At 37.5% G+C, this 22,135-nt stretch overlaps 1 protein-coding gene across 1 annotated transcript in view; it reads right to left on the reverse strand.

Moving 5' to 3' along the window:
- The window catches only part of LOC150098029 (uncharacterized), a 995,665-nt gene that overhangs the window by 124,766 nt on the left and 848,764 nt on the right, over positions 1-22,135 (reverse strand). The window contains exon 38 of the mRNA XM_090406661.1: positions 17,712-17,729. Coding sequence (XP_090262787.1) covers positions 17,712-17,729 — 18 coding nt within the window. The remainder of the gene's footprint in view (positions 1-17,711; positions 17,730-22,135) is intronic.

Consider the following 22,135-nt stretch of genomic DNA (forward strand, 5'->3'; position numbering starts at 1 on the left):
CTAATTGACCTTATTCATATTCTTACACCTTTGTAGCCAATGGATACAACCCCCATAAAATCCAAAAAATGTTAAACCAGTTAACCCCCCCCCCCTCCATGACAAGGACTACTTTAAATCTGTCACTATTCCTTATATTCGTGGTACTTCTGAAAAGTTAACAAAAATCTTTAAAAAAATATGACTTGACAACTTGTTACAAGCCATATCAAAATTTGGTATCTCTTGTCCACTCTCCCAAGGACCAGCCACTTCCTCTAGACCTACCTGGAGTTTACCAGGTCCCTTGTAGTTGTAAACTGTCTTACTATGGCCAAACAGGCAGGACTGCTAATATCAGGATATCTGAACATAAGAATTATATTCATTTCCACCGTTATAGCCACTCAGGAATTGCTGACCATGTCTTGGACACCTGCCATAAAATACGTTGGAAGAAAGCTTCCTTACTACACCACAGCAAGTTTAAATATGAGAGATTATTCTTAGAATCAGTCTCAGCCTTAAAAAACTCCCCAAACCTCGATGAATTTGGAAGCATGAGACTAACCCAAATATGGTAGGCTTGCATTCTTAGAACATCAGCCCAAACAGCCAAGATTAATACCCAATTTGGCCCACTAGGCGGCACTCTTTAGGACTCTAGGACTGACTTCAGTTGTTTTCTTCAGTCATTTTTGCTCCGTGTTAGTGCCTGCATGCACATTTCATTAATTTTTATGTTCCCTGAAGATGGTAATGTAACAAATACCAAAATATTGGAAGTATTAATTAAAGTGATTTAGTTAATATAATAATATACGTTGTTCTTTCCTTAAAATTAACAGATATGTATCACCAACGTATAAGCTTATCTACAAGAATAACAAAGATCTGTACTTAAGTTTTGTAGATCTGGAAAAGGCATATGACAAGGTGCCAAGAGAGAAGCTATTAAAAACTACAGCTATATAGTGTTAATGGGGCATTATATCAAGCAATACTTAGTCCTTATTTGAGTTGTAAGTCGGCAGTTAGAATTGAAGGAACTACAGAAAAATGGTTTAATGTTAAATCTGGTATCAGACAAGGATGTACATTATCCCCTCTCTTATTCATTATCTATATGGATCACATTATGAAGGAAAGTGGTATTAAACATGATATCAAAACTGGAGGTGTCAATCCTGGATGATGTTATACTTCTAAATAAATCCGTTACAAGTCTGCAAGATTCCCTGATTAAATTGAATAACTGTTGTAATAGATATGGTATGAAGGTCAGCATTAAAAAGACAAAGACAATGAAAATAGGCAGAAACATTGACAATATCAACTGCATTGTGAATGGAGAACTTATAGAACAAGTAAAACATTTTAGCTACTTAGGCATGATTTTTAGTGGAGACGGTAAGTTAAATATGGAAATAGACAACAGAATCAACTGAATAAATTTATATGGAATAAGAGAGAAATTAGCCAAAACACTAAATTAGCTATATACAAGACAGTGTTCAAACCAATTTTAACTTATGGATCTGAGAGTTGGGTTAGAAGTAACACACTTGACCAAACACTAGAGACTGCAGATATGAGAGTTCTGAGAAAGATCAGGAGTATGAACAGATTGCATCAATGGCAATATCATATTAAAAATGAGGATACTAGGAAAGATCTTGCCACTGTCAGCATCCAGGAATGTGTTAGCAGAGCTAATCTCAGGTGGTATGGTCACTTAAACAGAATGGGAGAGGAAAGGTTAGCAAAACAAATGTTCTCCATGGTTGGCAGGAAAAAGACCCAAGGAAGACCAAGATATAGGTTGATTGATACAGTAAAATGTGCCTTAGAAGACAGATAAGACCTGATAATATTGGAGTCTTGACATTTAACAGACTGATTTGGAGGAAAATTGTAGATAGGAAGTTAGTAATGATGTAAATTTTTCATATAGTACTATCATATGCTGTACACCCCTTGAGGGTATATATCAGGAATTTGATGATGATGATGATGATGGTATTTGTAGAATACACATAGTGCAGAAACCAAATATTTGTTAAGAACATTTGAATGCTACGAAACTTTAATAAACCCATGCTGATAACCACAGAGAATACCGTAGTTATCGATCCATTTCTGTATCCTACTTCTCACCAATCTCTAATACCTTCACCACAACTCCAGAAATAAAGACTGGCCTATAATTTGAAGCCACAGACTTTCACCACCATTATGCAGTGGAACAAATTTAGCTCTTCCCACTCCTTTGGAACCTGTGCTATTGTAAGCTCTTAATAAACAAGAATGCTAAGTTACTGCCAATTCCCCTGGAACATTCCCTTAAGACATATGGTGATATGTTATCAAATCCTATCACCTTATTGACATCAAAGTTATTTATTTCCTCAAATACTTCCTGCTCAGTCACAATTAAGCCATCGTCAAATGCAATGCATAGCTGCATACTATGAGTTAGAATAAACAGAGTAGAGTGAAATGAATGTATAGTAAAATCAAGTAATGCTAGAATGGAAAATGTTATAGGAGGTACAAGACAGTTGGTAGTGATCAGATACAGTGGGCTGAAGTTTAAAGGCGACAATGTTAGTGCTGTAAAGATGACACATTGCATTGCTGCTAGGATGAGGAGTATGCTAACATGTAGGATATGGATGTTGATTTCATCGATTTGTAGTTTATTGGTGCAGGGGCAGCCAAGATCATACTGTGCCATAGCAAACTTACAGCAATACACAAGGTATTAATAATCAGAAAGAGATAAATTAGTAAATAATATGCATATACAAAAATTAAGTTAAGTAATGCAGAATCTATATATAAATAAAATTTATAAACACAGGTGCACATTCTTAAGAAGACTTGGTGATATGACATCCATTCCCAGTCTTATTATTATTATTACACCCTCCATGGAGTCGACAAACTCATCATGGGAGGTTCATTCAACTGACAACATATGTATCAAATATCTTAAAATCCTTAACACTCCTTATATTAACAACACATACTGGTAATGCATTTCATTCACTGACATTTTTCCATGTAAAAAATCTACTCCTCACACCCTTATTCACCACACTTTTATAGAACTTCCAGGAATGACCTCTGGTTCTTCCCCTCTCACCTTCTACTCTTTTTATAATTCCCTCTGGATTAATCTGATAAAATCCTCTCACAAACTTAAATGTCCCTATCATATCGCTTCTCTTCCTCCTATCCAACAAACTCTGCAATCCACATTTCTTCAACCTCTCTCTCTCTCTCTCTCCATAGCCAGCATCCCAAACTCCTGATATTGTCTTAGTCACTCGTCTCTGGACCTTCTCCAATGTCTCCACATCACATTGAAAACCATGTGACCAGATCTGAGCACAATAGTCCAAATGTGGTCTGACCAGTGCCTTGTACAGTGGCACAACCACTTCCTTATCCTTGTATGTTAGAGTACTTCTTGTCATATCAGCACTACATTGTGCAACCTTTGCAACATTAGCAATATGCCCTCTAAACTTCAGTCTACTGTCAACCATAACTCCCAAATCTCTAATTTCATCCACTTCCTGCAGTACAGCACCAACAATATAGTACACACCTTATATTTCTGCACTCCAAAATGCAACACCTTGCACTTATTGATATTAAAACTACAACCTCTTTCTTTTGTCCAAGTAAAAAGTATATTCAAATCTTTCTGAAGAAATTCAGCATCAGCAGTGCTACTTATAATTCTTCCCAACTTTGCATCATCAGCAAATAACTGAAGATCCCCAGTCAGTCAGTCCACATGATATATCGTTTACAAATAAGTTAAACAGCAGTGGCCCAAGAACAGAACCCTGGGGCACGTACCTGGTTACCCTCCTTTTTTTTGAGACACTGCTCCATCATACACAACCTGCTGGTATCGTTCAAACAGCCAATCTCTGATCCATCGTCTATTCCCATCCTCTGCAGCTTGTACACCAGCTTCTAATGTGGTAATCTATCAAACGCTTTTGCAAAAAGTCTAAGAATATCACTGTATATGATGCTCCATTATCTAACACACTTCTTACCCTATCATAACATGCAAGTGCTAAAACAGGACCTGCCCTTTACAAATCCATGCTGACCATCATAAAGAATGCTATGTCCATCAACCCAATTCTGTATTCTATTCCTCACCAATCTCTCCAACACCTTGTTCATAGCTGCAGTTATACAGACTGACCTATAGTTGGAGACTTCTGTCTTAGAACAATGCTTGTGGAGTGGTACTATTTTGTCTTCTTTCCACTCCTTAGGAACCCTACCCACTATAAGACTTTCATTAAATAACCAGGTCAAGGGCATAACCAACTGTAGTGCACACTTATTAACATCTAACCCAACCAACACCTGATGCACCTCTGATTCTTTCACTTCCAATTCTCCTAATAATTGCCTCCCTTCTATATATTGCATTGCATCATTTACACCAGTATGATATACACTAATAAAGTGCTTGTTCAATAATTCCACTATATCCTTTGTAACTGTTATTCTACTGCCATGACTATCTACCAGTGTCAACCTGCCATAATTATGCTTTTTCTTGCTTGTCATGTAGCGACAAAATTCCCTTGAGTTATCCATATCCTGACCAGCCAATCTCCTCTCATACTGTATCTTTTCTTTCATTGCTTGTCACAATTCTAGCATGCACTTTACACTCTTCATGGATTCGATCATCACCAATATTATTGCCTCCTCCACAGCATTTCATTTCCAACACAGCTTGCTTGATTTCACTGTTCATCCATTTCCCTCCTACTCTATTTACTCGCTTAACCCTTGGTTAGCAGTTATACATTGCTTTTGTCAGATACTCCATTGTGGGATTCATTGTCTACATTTTACTGCTCAGCTCATCTACTGGACATACTGATGCTAACTGACTACAGACTTTCCTATAATCACCTGCTTTATATTTCCACATGTATCCATTTTTGGCATTAATCTTTTCTTGTTTCACTACTTCCCAAACGCATGGGAGATAGTGAAATTCTCATGATCATTCTCACTATCTGGCAGCAGTGTAATACCTCATTAACAACTATATCTTGTAGAGTTATCACCAAATCCAAAACATTAAAGCCTTTAGTTGCTTCAGTCACATGCTGCTTAAGATATATATCTCTCAGAAATTCAACAAACTCACTCTCCTTGTTCCCATACCCTATCTCCTCCTTCCATTCTGTATTACTGTAATTAATTATTTTTCAGTTTTCTTTTATATGCACAAGTGAAAGCTGAATTGCATCCAACTCTGGTGTACAATTACGGCAATCAAGGGGGAATCTGATTCAACTTATGTTGCCGTCAACTTATGAAGGCAACATAAGTTGAGTGGTAATAATCAGTACCATGAGTATTACAAAAAACAGGCAAGGATTCTGACTCAGTTGGTAAGGGTAGCAAACGTGAACTATGAGCAGCAGTTAGTTAATAAAGTAAAAAAAAAAAAAAAAAACTTAGGGAGTTCTTTTGATATGTAACCAGCAAAAAAAAAAAAAAAGTATGATTAAGGATAGATGACAATGACTGGAGAAAAGGGGTATAGTTGAGATATTTAATGAGTAGTTCATAAAGGTCTTTCACTCTTGTGAATGTGACTGTGAGTAAAAGGTATATGGGGAATTGAGCACATTTAATGATAATAAGCTATGGGACTTGATTTATTATTATTATTATTATTAAGAGAAACCTCCAGGGAGTCAGAAACTCATTGAGGGAGGCCATGCTATTCGTACCGGCTATCATACCTGTTCTTGAATTCATTCACACTACTTGTACACACAACATCCAACAGCAATCCATTCCAATCATGCACTACTGTATTAGAGAAAAATCTAGTCCTAACCCCTTCTTTGACAGCATTCATACTCAACTTCTATAGATGGCCTCGTATCCCTTCTGCACCCTCCATAAAATGAAAATTCTATTTACTGAAATGCTGTATAACCCTATCACAAGTTTGTAAGTCTCAATCATATCACCCCTCTTTCTTCTGTTTCTTAGTGCCTGCAGCCTATAAATTCTCAATCTGTCTTTAATTTGTATTTCACAATCCTGATATCATTTTTGACACTCTCCTTTGTACTCTTTCCACTATATCAGTCACCATGAAACCAGGAGAGAAAACCTGTGTGTGCAATAGTCCAAGTGAGGTATAATCAAAGCCTTATGAAGAGGTAAAATAACTTCCTTATCTTTGCATGTCAAGGTTCATTTCAGCATTGTCATTATTCTCTGAGTTCTGTTTACCATTTTGGTTAAATGACATTTGAACTTCAACTTACTATGTACTAAATCCCAGATGAGTCTTTGACTCCATGAGGTCTTGGGTAATAATAATAATAATAAAACTCCAAGATCCCTAGCCTCATCAGTATCTGCCAGCATAATCCCACCAATATAATATGACATTACATATCTAATCACACCAGAAGGCATGACTTTACATTTATTAACATTGAAGTAACAGCCATTTTCACAAGCCCTTAATTCCTGCCTATTCAAATCATTCTGCAAGTAATGCATATCAATAACACTCCTGATTACCCTACCTATCTTTGCATCATAAGTAAATAGCTGCATGTTGCATGTCAAATCCTTCCCAATGTCATTAATCAATAGAATGAAAGAAAATGAATCCTTGGGTTTACAGAGAATTCAGAAATTCTCTGTAAACCCATTTCTGAATGCGAGCCCTAACCAACTTTTCCAAAATATTCACCACCACCATTCCTGAGATACTGATTGGTCGATAGTTGGATACATCGATCTTTGCACCACACTTGTGCAAGACTCAAATTATATTGCCTGGTCAAGGAAATAGCCAGTTCAGCTGAATTAGCATCTGTGATATCCCATCAGTTCCTATTGCAGAAATTAGTACCTCCTCATCCACATGAGTTTCCTCATATGGTGAACAGATAGAGATGAGATCAATGTTGCATATAGCAGCTTGATAGCTTTTAGCACAATGAATGTTCATTAGCTGAACAATCACTTCTGCATCAGTCAGCCACATACCATCTATATTCAGTAGAGTTATTCTTTCTTTCTTTAACTTTCAGCATATTTACAGTTGTCTTTAGCTTGCAGAGCCAGTTAGTGCATAAAATAGTATACTTAGATTTTGTAAAAGTTTTAGATAGATTACCACATGATAAGTTGATAGTCAAACTAAAGTGGATGGAGTTTGGATATTAGAATAGCACACTGGATGCAATGAGGAAGATAGCTTGTGCATTGGGTAGTAATTTCCTGGAAGAGGAAAGACCCTAGTGATGTGCTTCAGAGGTCTGTTTTATGGGCATTGCTGTATAAACTGTATGTTAATGATATTGGTGAAGATTTGGATGGGTATATATAGCTGTGGAAGTGAAAAAACTTCCAACAACTATCCCTCCTCAATTTTCCTGTAGATGCTCTGTTTATATATAATGTCCTTGATATTTATATGGACAATGCTCCACTCTCCTTTCTAATTATGCATGAATATGGGTAGCTGCTAGTAAACATCCATATATGGTTCAGCACCAAACTAACTGCACTGAATCCACTTCTCCTCTTCTTTTATTCTATGCCTGTGTCCTTTGGAATAGTCCTCCCCATATCTTCAAGAAACACATTCCTTTCTTGTCTATAATCACTTATTCATGCCTGATACCTATGTGGTAGGTCGCGAGACCGTCTCTGTGTCTGTGTGTGTGTGCGTGCATGAGTGTGGAGCTGTTGATATACAAGAATTATGAAGTGGGGAGGAAGACAGACCATATGATGACAAATTTGCTGAGAAGCCCTATACCAAATGCTATCATTACATTAAAAACAACACACACAAGTTTTTTCAAACCTTTCAATAAAATATCTTGGAATCCATAATGGTGGTCAGTGAGTAGTTTACATCTCTCGAGGTACTGAAGAAGCTGACTGTTGATGACTTTCTCCGTTACTATAGTCAGCCCTGAATAGGTAATTATTTGATGGCATAGAGTTAGGTTTTTTTTTTTTTTTGAAACTGTCTGACTATGAGCTTCTTCCATGCTGAGTATGATGGGTGTTCTTTCAGAAGCATATCTCATGAACACAACTGATGGGATTAGAAGCCTTTTTGATGTCTAGGTTATTCAAGATTCTTGCAGAAAGCCACAGGAGGCATGCAATGCAAAGTTCCAAGTAAGGGGGGAAGATGATATATTTTGGTCATCTATGCAGGAGCTGGACGAGAAAGATGATACTGGAAAGGATTTATCTTTAGATGATGTTCCAATACTGTCACCTGGGCAGATATGCAGCACTTCTGGAAATTCATCAGTTTTCATCTATACCTAGTTAATTACTTCCCACATGGATATGCCAAGATACCAAGTTACTATAATTTGACCGATTTTCAGGTGTATCATCACCAGTTTGTGATAATATGAGATACTGTGGATAGCCTAACCCACATCCAATGGTCCAAACATATTCTATTTGGTTGGGATGAGGACTGATTGTGCAGGCTTGTCAAAAATCACAGTTTTGATGACCATGCAAAGCATCATCAGCCATCTATTTCACACATGCAAGCTCATCCAGTTAGAAGTAGATGCAGCATCAATTAACACTCCATATCAGTGACATCCGGTGCTCTATGAGGCTGGACCAGTTTGAACATTCTTTATATTATGATACTAATTAATGATGGAAGTCACTTACATATAAAATGTTTATTTGTCGAGAGTTATGATTTGAAAATTTTTGGCTTACATTACAGGAAGTTAACTACAAAAAAAAGAGAACAACAATTAAATTGTAAGCATGTGATATCACTGATATTGACTGCAGGAGAATAACTCCATCTGCATTAATAGATATCAAGAAATAAAATAAAAGTCAACAAAATACTTTTAAATTTAATCAATTAATTAATTACAAGTTATGAAAGACATGGATGGTGAATATTAGTTAGGATAACTTCCCAAAATTGAGAAGGTTTAAGGGAATCATTTTGTTAAAATTAGGATCTTGAATAGGTGCTTCACAGCATTCTTTCTACTGTCTTTCCAGAAGAAAATAGTTTTTTGTTTAGTACTTTGGTATTGTTCTACTGAATTCTATGTTTTGTAGATAAGGTGTCGGCTGCTCAACTAGATTGAGTTCCTTAAGTGAAATATATTCCTGACATTCTTCAAGACAAATTTGTGAGGAAGGACTAGTCTGTCCTTAATAAAATAAGCTGCAAGAGCAGGAGATTTTGTAAACACCAGGATAAGAAAGAGGAGAATATTTGTCTTTTGGAGAGATAAGGAAGGTATCACAGCTCTCTGGCTGATGCCAGAGGGCTGTAACATGTGTAGTGTTGGTAAGGAGCTCTGGAAAAGATAGGTATATTTTTGTAATAATCAGCATTATTTTTTGAATGGACTCTATTCCTGAATAAAACACTCTCTGATATCTCTCCATCAACCACCCTCCTATCCATCTCACCAACCCTATATCCATCCCCCATATGCTGCAGTTTACTGATTAGAATTCCATGTGGTATCCTGTCAAAGGCCTTAGCAAGGTCCAGTAGAATCACCGTAAACCCATTACCCTTATCCAGTTCAGCCGTCACTGTGTTATAAAACCTGAGCAAGTTACTGAGGCATGATCTACCTTCACAAAACCATGTTGTCCCCCATACAGTATTCCATTTTCATCTATCTAATCCTGTATTTTTCTCTCTACTAATTTCTCCAAGACCTTGACAACGATTCCTGATATGCTAATCGGTCAGTAATTCACAACAGCAGTCTTGGAACCTCCTTTATGCAGTGGAACTATTTTCTCCTCTTTTCATCCCCTTCAGACTAACCAGACCCGAGATTAAAAATAATCAAAATGGTCAAGGGCACTGACAATTCTTTAGCCGCTTCACATACGACATGAGCTGGTATACCATCCAATCCCACAGATGTATTGACATTGAGGTTTTGTAATAGACTATTCACCTCCACTTCGTTCACCGCAATTCCCATATAAGCTATTGGTTCATTCATTCCTGCAATGTCACCATCTGGATGATATACTCTTGCAAAGTGCTCGCTCAGTAATTCAACTATATCAACTGATTCGGTTACCTCCCTACCATCGGCATTCTTTAAAATCATTCTGCCATATACATTTTTTGTTTTTACTTGCAACATATCGAAAAAACTGTTTGGGATTCTCCCATGGAATGTATGCATGGAAGAGTGTAAGGGATGTGCTTGTAGAGAGAATGGACAGGAAATAAGGGAATTATCTCCTGTCTTTTATAAGGTTGTACTGCAAGGTATGGATTTGTAGAAAGTGCAATATATTATTAGATCACGAGGCAATAAATGTGAAGCGAAATTTAGTGAAAGCAAGAATGCAGAAGAGAGAGAGAGAGAGTAAAAGTGGTGAACAAAAGAATAGTATGACTGATGTAAAGAATGAAGAGTTGGCTGCAATGAGGGAGATAGCTCGGTTGTGTGGAGTGGTACATAGGGCAAAGCGATAGCAGGAGCAAATGCAAAAATGTTCAGGCATGTGAATCATCTGATAAAAAAGAAAGAAATGCGAGATAAGAAAAATGAGGGCTTAAACAAGAGTAAAAGAAAAATCAAGAAGCAAGTGTTGTACTGCAATTCACTTATAAAAGGTGTGATCGATGAGAGTTTAACAAAATCATGCTTTCCTGGTGTGAAAATTAATGATGTTAGTGAGGCTATTATAGCACAGAGTAGGGAAAAAGAAATATTAGAGAAGAGAGTAGGGAGAAAGAAATGATCGTAGTTGCTGGAACGAATGGTTTAAAAGAAGAAAAGTATGGCAAGAGAGGACAAGAATTACTGGAAGTAGCAAAAGAGAAGAGTGAGAGAGTTAAGATAGTGAGTCTGTTGCCATGGTATGACAGAGTAGAGCTGAATAGGAGGGCTAAAATAGCAAATGACTCAATGTGTAAGTTATGCAGGAGGAGTGGTTTGGAGTTCCTAGATGATTGGAGCGAGTTTGATGGACAAAAGGACTTATACAAGAAGGATGAATGGATTTTGTGTTCATATTTGCATATGAATGGATTTGGTGTTTGGAGACTGGAAAAAGTGTTGTTGAATGAAGTGAAGTCTATGTGCAGAATCAGGGAACTTAGAGCTTTAAGGTGGCGGTAGGGAAAGGGGTAAGCTGTTGAGTGGATATGCAAACATCAGTGAGGAAGTTGAGAGTAAGAACGTGTATAACATGCCAATGTTAGTACCACTGGTAACAAACTTCTACATTCTTACACTTTATGTACACTAATGCGAGGAGCATTTAGAAAAAGCAAGAGGAATTTTTGGCATTGGTTGACTCACCCTGGCCAGAGGTCATTGGCATTAGTGAGACATGGCTAACAGAAGATGATATATTTAATGGGATAGAATGTGAAGGGTATAGTGTGTTCAGGGAGGATAGAGAGAAAAGAATGGGAGGAGGAGGAGGAGTGTTATTGGTGATAGCTGATGAACTGCAACCAAAGAGAGTAGAAGTTCAACTGCAATCCAGTGACAATAACACATTTGAGACAATTTAGTGCAAGATAGAAGCCAGCAGAACAAAATATACAGCAGATTGCTTCTGTAGACCAGGGAATGTATAGGATGATGGGGGATATGCATTGGCCAATAAGCTCAATGAGTGGATATTATGGAGGACTTCAACTATGGTAACATAGATTGGAAAAAGGAGAGCAAACATAGGATGAAGGAAATGGATTTTATGCAGATACTAAGGGATAATTACCTGAAACAGCATGTAATGGAATATACTAGGGGTTCGACACTGCTCAATCTAGTAATCGGATCTGTGAGATTTTGTCTATAATGAATATGACCACGTTGCCACCAAATGGTGAGAGTGATCGTATGGTCTTGCCTGGGAGATGACCAGCTGTGTGGAATTTCCAGTTAAGATGGAGTATATGTGGAATTACAGGGTTGGTAAGTATGATAAGCGAGATTATTTGGATCAGGGCCATGGCATGTAAAACTGCAAGGTCTGGATATTGATAGTGCATGGGAAGTGGTAAAGGAGTGTTTCAGGGAGATAATGGCAGACTGCCTACCTAGAGTCAGGAGAGTAAATCAAGTGGGAGTTAAATGGATGAATATCTCATCAAGCTGGAGCTACAAAAAAAGAAACAATTGTGGAGGGAATTTAAGGAGAAAGGTAACCTGCAGGCACATGAACAGTACAAAGCACAGACCAGAAGTGTAACTAGTGTGGTAAGAAATGCAAAAGCAGATTATGAAAGTAAGTTAGCAATGCAGGCTAAAGAGAATTACAAACAGTTCTTTCAATATGCAGCAAGTAAAAGAAAGGATGTATATGGCAGAATGATTTTAAGGAATGCCGATGCCATTCTTTAAGGTAACTGAATCAGTCGAAATAGTAAAATTACTAAGTCAACACTCTGCAAGAGTATATCATCTAGGTGGTGATATTGCAGGAATGATAGAGCCAAAAACTTATATTGGAACTGAGGTAAATGAAATGGAGGTGCATAGCATAAGCATATTACAGAACCTTAACGTGAATATACCTGTGGGATTGGATGCTATACCAGTTCCAGTTTTACGTGATGTGGTGAGGGAATTGTCAATGTCCTTGACTATATTGTTTAATCTAAGTCTCAGCTCTGGGTTAGTCTCAGGGGGAAGAGGGGAATGGAAAGAGGAGAAAATAGTTCTATTGAATAAAGGAGGCTCTAAGAGTGATGTAGCAAATTACTGACTAATCAGCATATCAAGAGTTGTTGTCAAAGTATTGGAGAAGTTAGCCAAGATCGAAATACAGGAATGGATAAATGGAAATGGGATACTGTATGGGGGAGGAGGAGCATGGTTTTGTGAAAGGTAGGTCATGCCTCATAACTTGCTGACGTTTTATAATAATGAATTTGCGAATGTTTTTGTGAAAGGTAGACAGGGCCGGTTTTATCATTAGGCAAACCTAGGCAATCACCTAGGGGCGCTAAGTTTCGGGGAACCAGATTTTGCTACATAGTTTGGGGAAAACTATATAGAGACAATGTATAGGGGTGCCTAAATTTTCTTTGCCTAGGGGCATCAGACCTGCCCTGAAAGTAGGTCATGCCTCATGACCTACTTTTCAGTGGCAGCTGAGCTGGATAAAGGTAATGGATTTACAGTGATACCGCTGGACTTTGCAAAAGCCTTTGACAAGATACCACATGGAATTCTAATCAGTAAACTGCAGCAAATGGGATGAATATATGGTTGGTGAGATGGATAGGAGGAAGGATGATGGAGAGATATCAGAGAGTAGTTTATTTCAGGAGTTGAGTCCAAAGAAAGGCCTATGACTAGTGGCATGCCACAGGGTTCTGTTCTTGGACTGCTACTGTTTAATTTGTTCATTAATGATACAGGAAAGGATCTGAGAGGAACTGTTCAGTTATTTGCCAGTGATGAAAAGTTGGGTAGAGCAATAATTAGTCCAGATAATGTCAAAATTTGGATAATTTGGATAGATTGGTAGACTGGGCAAAGGAGAATGGATTTCCTAGATGAGTCTTTGACTCCATGAGGTCTTGTTTAATAATAATTTCAGTTTAATGTGGCAAAGTGTAAGCGTAAGGTTATGCATTTTGGGGTGAAAAGATTACCAGCTGTATACCACATTGGTGGGATTGTACTCCAGGAAATTGACAATGTCAGAGACTTGGGAGTGTTAGTGGATACGGAATTAAAGTTTAGGGGGGAACATTGCAAAAGTGGCTAAAGCAGCACATCAGATCACTTGGTTACTGAAGAATACTTTGATGAGCAGAGTCAAGTGGGTAATTATTCCTCTTTATCAAGCTTTAATAAGAGGACCCCATCTTGACTACTGTGCAGAGATCTGGGTGCCTGGGTTTTCTGTGATGAGGAGGAGGCGATGAGGATCCAGAGGCAAGTGAAGAAGATGACAGCAGGTCTATGGGATGACAGTTACGAGAACAAGTTGAAAATTTGTGGGTGTCAGAAACTGGTTGATAGGCAGAAAAGGAAAATGATATGATTGAGACATACAAATTACTGAAGGGTTTTTACAAAATTAATTCAGAGGAAATTTTTCAGAACAGGTGTGTTGGTGGGAGAACTAGGGACCATCCATGGAAACTGTGTAAGAGTGTATTTAGCAAGGGTGTTTAGGACTAGGTTTTTTTGCTTGGAGAGTAGTGAATGAGTGGAGTAGGTTGCCAGAGTCTGTTGCGACTGCCATGACTGTGAATGAATTCAAAGAAAAGTATAACAGATACTGCACAAATGTTGGATAGTTCTTGGCATGATGTTTAGGGTCTCCCTGATGAGTCTAAGGACTCCCTGGAGTTGCTTGTAATAATATAATAATAATAATAATAATAATAAAAAAATAGCAGCCGTCGAAGTATGCAGTCTTGAGGACACTGCTAGCCACCTCTCTTCTCCTGGATTCTACTCCTACATATACTGCTGTTTGGCATCTGTCCATCACTCACCAATTTATCAATCAATCTGTGCTCCAATATGTGTGTAACAGAGAGTCATGCCTATTAAATGCTTTATAAAGTCCAGAAGAATTATCATGTAGCCATTCTCTTTATTCCATTCAACTGTCACAATTACAAAATGTGGGTAAATCATTAAGGCATTGTTTACCTCTCACAAAGCCATGTTGTGAGTGGTAAGTCATGCCTTAATGACACCATGGAGTAATGACTCTGTAGTATAATATTATGATATGCTCACAGAGTATCGTAACATCCCCCCCCCCCAATGGAGTATCATATTATTACCTACCAAATTTCTGAATTTTGTCTATGACCAACTTTCCGTACCTCTTCAACTAATCATGAATACTGATTGGTCTATAATTTGCTACTTATGTCTTGTAGCCTCCTTTATGCAACAAACTATTTTGTCCTTTTTCTCTCTTTTGGGACCTTATTAGAGCTAGATTTAATAGTCTAATCCCAATGCTAATTTTTGTAGACCCTCTCATGCTAAATGCAATGATATTCCATCCAATATCATAGCAGTATTCACATTCAGATTCAGCAATATCCCAAGCCTCCAATTTATCTCTATCTGTTCCCTTGCAAAGTGATCACTCAATAATATAATCTCATACTATGAGATTGTATATTATTGCTTCATACTATTTCATCCGTTTCTCTTGTTTCCTTACTAACGTCTTTCATTGAAACTATTCTTCCAAAGTTACTCTTTTATACTTATCAGTAAATTATCAGCTTGTTTTCCCTCGTCAAAAGGCAACTGATCGTTCCCACTGTCGTTCCTTGGTGTATACTAAGTTCCTTGTGATTGCCATCTATCCTACTTCGGACAAACTGGACACTCAATAGAAAAGAGAATAACAATCTTATATTTGCTACAGTAAATCTGATAAATCTGGCTTGGCTCAACATGGAACAGACACAGACTGCAACATTCTTTGATCTGTAACTCTCTTATTTCACAGTTGTCAATACAAATTTGAGCATTTGTTTAAAGAGAGTGCTGAAGCCTTGCTACACTGCCTGAACTTGAATCGGAATGACTGTATCCTAAAATGTGGGAAAGTCTTATCAGAATAACACATTAATAAAGTTTTTTTGTTTTTTTAATTATCAATGATCAATCTATGTTTCTTCAGTTATACCATTATGCTTTTGTATGTATACATGCAGCTCTATTGTTTCCTTACTTGTTTCAAATCAATCCATTGTTAGCATTCTATCTTGTAATAAACAGTCATTGCTATTCTTCTTTTTTTACTTGCTACGTGGTGAAAGAACTCTTTGGAATTACTTTTGGCCAGCCTGACTATTTCACATCTCATAAAATGCTGATATTTCCTCCCATACCATACTGATCACCTCTCTCTTTACATACCCACCATAACATTTATCCCCCCCCCCAGCTCCTCCTTAATCATGCTACTCATCCTTCAAACTTCTACTTGATTTACCTTCTCGACTCTGGGTATACAGTCTGATACTGCTTCCTTCAAACAACTCTTGACCATATACCATGAACTGCTAACATCCTTTCCTTGCATATTCACATAGCAGTCATATCATTCATCATGGCACTGCTCAAGCTGTCTCCTAAGTTTGTCACATTCACTAACTCTGTAGTTCTACAGTGTGTCCCAAAATTCACGCAAGATTTAAATTTAGTGCCATTTGTGCGGTAAAGTGTTGCCAACGAGAAAAAAAAGACAGCGTGACAGCTGACAGTTTAGGGTTATTAAAAATGGAGCACTACACGAAAGAACAATGCATTTTCGTTGTTGAGCAATATTTTAAAAATAATGAAGGTTTGGCAGCTACAGTTCGCAATTTTCGTACAAAATATGGTCGGAATAGTGATTTAACTTCATCAACTGTGAAAAGATTAATTAAAAAATTCAAGGAAACTGGATCAATTAGTGATCTTATACACTCTGGCCGTCCTTCAACAAGTGTTCAACAGAAAACATCGAAGCAGTTCGTGTTGCTGAGAGTCCAGGAACATCAATTCGGCATCATGGTCTTGAATTGGGCATTTCGAGAAGCTCTCTACAGCGTATTCTCACGAAAGATTTGCATCTTTATGCTTACAAAGTTCAATTGACTCAAGAACTGAAGCCTACTGACCACACACAGTGAAGAGAGTTCGTTGAATGGATTAGAACAACAATGGATGCTTATTTTTCGAACAAAATCATCTTCAGTGATGAGGCTCATTTTCATCTTAATGGCTTCATTAATCGACAAAATTGTCACATTTGGGGTTCAGAAAATCCACGAGTGATTGTTGAGAAACAAATGCATCCACAATGTGTCACTGTTTGGTGTGGATTTTGGGCTGGAGGCATCATCGATCTATTCTTCTTCAAAAATGCGGCTGGTAAGGCAATAACAGTTAATGGTGCGATAATCCAAAAAACTGGATTATCGCGACATGATAATCCAGTTTTTTGTGCCTAAATTGCAAGATATGGATGTGGACGACATGTGGTTTCAACAAGATGGTGCCACATGCCATACAGCCCGAGAAACAATTCAATTACTGCACGAGTCATTTCCTGGTCGTGTAATTTCCCATTTTAGTAATCAGAATTGGCCGCCCAGATCATGTGACTTAATGGCGTTGGACTTTTTTCTTTGGGATTTTTTGAAGTCTAAGGTTTATGCCAACAAGCTTACGACCACCCACGCTTTGAAGGAGGAAATTGAGCGCTGTATCAACGAAATTCAGCCACATTTATGCAAAAAGTTCATGGAAAATCGACAAAAGAGTGCGTGTGCCAGCAAAGCCATGGATGCCATTTACCTGATATGCTATTCCATGCATAACCCTATACTGTATACTTTATGAATCAATAAGAAATTACAATTTTTAATTAAAAACCTGTGTTTTCTATCAAAATTACTTCTTGCGTGAATTTTGGGACACCTTGTATGTATACCCCCTTCTTAACTGATAATCGATGTTTGGAAACAATTAAAGTCCTGTCTTCGTAATCATTCTCCCCAGTTGCAAGCACCGCAATGGTAGGGTAATAGCTTGCAATTAATGATTCGTTTATTTTTTGGAAAAATGCAATATAAAGGTTTATGAAACTCAAAATTTAAATTCTGGTAATTAAAAGTATGCAGATTTTTCATTTTAATAATAACTTACAGGCAATCCAGGAGGACCCTATGTAAAGACAAAAAAAAAAAAAAAAAAAAAGAGAGAGAAAGATATATAAAAAAGAATTAGAATAAGTTATAAAATAAGTATGTGAACAATTTTTATCAACAATATTTGATATGAATACTGCATTTAGGCTATTATAATGTTTTTTTTTTTTTCTTTTTTTTTTGAAAAAAATAAAGCTGCTTATACTGATAGAAAGTTTTAAATCTGAATGTCTCATACTTCTGGATTTATGATTTTTGAAATTTTTATGTTTTTTGATCCTCTACAAATTACTCCCAGAAGGAACTTATCTTCTTCTAGCATTGATTCCTCAAACTTTTTAAGCACAAAAATTTATATCAACACTGGTCTAATTTATAATCAGAATGGAGATATGGCAAGTGTTACAAACTAAAATACCATGTTAAATATTTACTTCAGAAATCACAAAATGTTTTAATATCATCTTATTCTTAAGTGAGAAAATCAATTATTTTAAAAATTAATATCAATAGTTCTTATAATATACACACAAATTTATCTGGAATCTACTTAGATACACAAGTCACAAATAATAAAAAATCTTGGTGGAAATATAATGGAACCACATGAGCTGTTACCTCAATAAAGGGACATTAGAAAGCCAGGCAGTTTGGTTTGCATAATAACTGAACATTTCCTTACTGAGACAGATTTTCTATATAGCAAGAGTCCTGAATTGGCCTATAAATTATTCTAGAATTTCTATTACATTATCTAATTACTGTAATATAAAGAGAAGAGTAAGAGTTGTTTTTACAGTCCTGCTGTTTTTGCAATTCCACTTAGTACAGCTTCACTAGCTTCTGGAATAGTCAAGCAAAAGCCTACAGGAAAAGAACTGTTAAAAGCAATTCATGGATTGGAATTATTATTATTAATATCTCATTTCCATTAAGTTATCATGTTGGATTTCTGGATGAGGTCCCACTACTGCACATCAAATCATGTCAAACATTCACTGTTTTTACATATATCAGAAACTCAGGCATTATATTCAACTCACTAACCACTCTCCATACAAAAATGCTCCTTGTGACACTTTTGCTCATATTCTCTTATGTAGTTTAAGGATCCTCTTGTTCTATTCCCATATTCCCCCATTCTATGAAAAATCTTTCCCATTAATCTGGAAACAAGCCCTTACCACCTTATGTCCCAATTATTTCCTCTCTTCTCTCTCTCCACAAGACTTTTAAACTTACTTACAGTGACCAAAAATCATCTTAGCTGATCAACTCTATTCCACTACATCTTCATCTCTCTCCATGAAAACCAGATGATCAAATCTGTGCACACTAATTCATATACAGCTTGATCAAGGCCTCATACAGGGAAATCACAACTACTTACATTTAAATCTCCAAATCCTTTGCATCACCGACTTAAGCAGGTGTGATGTTCTCACAATTTTTGCAATGTGTCCCCTAAATTTTAGATCCTTGTCCACATTATTTTTAGATCACTTATCTCCTCAACTACCAGTAAAATTTTAGAATCCCACAAGTTCCAACAATGAACTGGCAACTCCATTCATTTAATTTCCTAAAATCTTGTTATAAAATCATAATTTGCTAGGCTGTTCACAGTTCTCTCCATCTTTGCATCATCTGCAAAATGTATATCCCCATTTAAACCTCACCAAATATCATTCATTTACAAGTTAAACATTAGGATCCCAAAACAGGTCTCTGTGGCACACCACTAGTGATTATTCCCTTTGGTGACACTGTCCCCATATACAGTCAAACTCCTATTCATCTATTATCTCACCCCCACTCTTCCAATTTAATTACCAGCATGTCATATGGCCATCTATCAAAAGCTTTCATGAAATCTAAATATGAAATTATGCTCCTCATCATGATATAACATGGAAGCTTTAATAAATCCATGCTGTCACAAAGAATGCTGCTATTATCAGCCTAATTCTGGATCGCTTTCATTAACCTCTTCAATATCTTAACTACAACTCCAGATACTTGTGTTTATTCCAATCCTTTGAGACTTGTCCCACTGCTAGACTCTTATGACACAAGTATGTCAATGCTGCCATTAACTGAAGGGCACATTTAATTAAAAACATGCAGTGATATGTCATTAAGTCTGCCATCTTACTAACATCAAGTTAACTTAATTCTTCATACACCTCCTGATGCTCAGCATCAGTCCCCTCTTCCTCCTCCTAGATTTCCTCTGTATGCTCTGAATGATGTCACACTTACAATGATGAAATTTTAGATGAATTGGTCATTAAATATTTTTATTTTATTTTTTATTATTAATCTTTGTACTGGTTATAGACAGTACTACCGTTACATCATGTCCAGACTTGATATAGGCCTAAGCCTTTACAAGTGTTTTACCCTATGTCTGTTCTAGTTATCATTGTAGTCATTCTCTGGTGGCAAAGCCATGCCACCAGTATGCCCTGTAGGGCACTCAAGGAAAGAACTTTTATATCCTTTTGCGTAAGCCCAAGCTGTTTTAAGTCCTTATAGCTAGCTGCGCTCCATATGCCATGTAAAAAGATGGTGGCGCTGGTAAACCTCGGAGTTGCCCCATGCTCCTCCCGTATCTTACTAACTAGATCTTGAATGATAAATGCATGTAAACACAAGAAAGATATTTAATTAACCAGATATTTCTTGTGTTTACATGCATTTATCATTCAGTCTTATGTCACAAGTATCCTTAAAACAGCTAACTAGATCTTGGTTATTCTTATAATAGTTTACCTTATTATTATGGCTATAGGCAAGTGGGCGCCCTGTTCCCACCACGTGTGCATCAACTATCCAAGCATCATCATCTCTTTTAACCACTAAGTCTGGTTTATGCAATCCCAGGGAGGTCCTATAATGTGGTTCCACCGCAGTCTCCCAACTTTTGTTCTTAAAGCAGTTGTTCAGAATGGAGACCACGGTGTCAAGCCTCCACATGTGGACCACATGGGTGTGGAAGCAACACTGGGCTATATGAGACAATGTCTCAATGCAGTGGCAACCAGCCTTACAGTTTGAGTCATCACCACCCCATCGAGCTGTGTAGGCTCAAGTGGGCAGGGCATTGATTTGTGTCCTGATAAGGTCAAGATACTCAAACCCAGGGAGGAATCTGGTGCCATCCCTTACCCAATCATGCTTGGGAGGCACCAGATATGACTCTTTTAAAGGAGAACCATCTACAGAACAGTGCAGCAGAGATGCCCATCTCTTGTGATCCTCGGGTTCCGACTCAATTAAGGTACCTTGATAATGGGACCAGCTTTAGCCTGCCTAAAGTATTAATGAGCTATAGAAAGCCTCTCTGCAGATAGGGGAAGAAGATAGTTCTAACTTCACGATTCTGAACAGCTGCAGGCATGGGATCAGCCATCTAAGTGATGGAACCCTGAGCCCGCCATCCTTCACCTTCGCATGGAAATATGCAGTAGGGGTGTCAGGTGGCAGTCGGAGCCATGATCTCATGGCTGAATGGATAGCCCTGTCCATTTGGGACAGTACCGAGATATATGTCCTACTAAGCACCAACTTGTGGTAAAAGCGAGGTAGGAGATAGTGGAAAAGGAGAAACAGTCTTTGCTGGGGCTTGAGAGGAGCTTTCCTCAAAGAAGTGATCCCAGCTTCTAGGATAGAAGGGACAGAAAACCTTCCCTTTGGGGCAAACATGATACCGAGGTATCTCCACTCTTCCAGGATGTCAAAGCATGCAATGGCCTCCTGTGCATGGAAAACTCTATAGTCTCGACCTTAAGCTTCTTGTCACAACCAGAGGGGACAGGAGCTAAAGAGCAGAACGTCTCTACATTAATAGAAAGGCCACAAATAGAGAAAAAGTCAACTGCCTGGTCAAGGAGTTTCTGCAAGCCTACCTTGGTAGAGGCTATGAGAATAAGATCATCCACAAAGGCCATAGCATTAAAGGAAGAAGCACCTATAAGAGAGTAGCCTATATGGCTAGGAAGAGAGTGAAGAAACTCATCTATGATGCAGTTAAAGAAAAGGGGAGATAGAAGATCACCCTGGTGAACACCCTGCACTGCAGGAATAGAAGTCGCACAGGACCCTGTAGTGATAGTGATGGAGCTACCCAAGTATAGTTCCATAACATGTCACACTTACAATGATGAAATTTTACATGAATTGTTCATTAAATATCTTAAACGTATCTTTCACAGGTTACTATTTTAGCATTTTCACTATCACATAAGACTGTTTCTCCTACTACTCTTGTTTTTCCTTGGCCTGATTGGCTGATTTTTTGCCCCTAATATACACCCTATCTTTACTAACTGTGCCACCTTCATAGTTTGTTCTTTGTATTCTTCATAAAACTCATGAGTTTCATTCATGTTTTGCCTCCTTCATAATGAAGAAAGCATT

Source organism: Typopeltis vanoorti, chromosome 16, assembly GCF_054136105.1.
Source record: "Typopeltis vanoorti isolate ZY-2024b chromosome 16, IOZ_Tvanoo_1.0, whole genome shotgun sequence".
NCBI classification, from domain to species: Eukaryota; Metazoa; Arthropoda; class Arachnida; order Uropygi; family Thelyphonidae; genus Typopeltis; species Typopeltis vanoorti.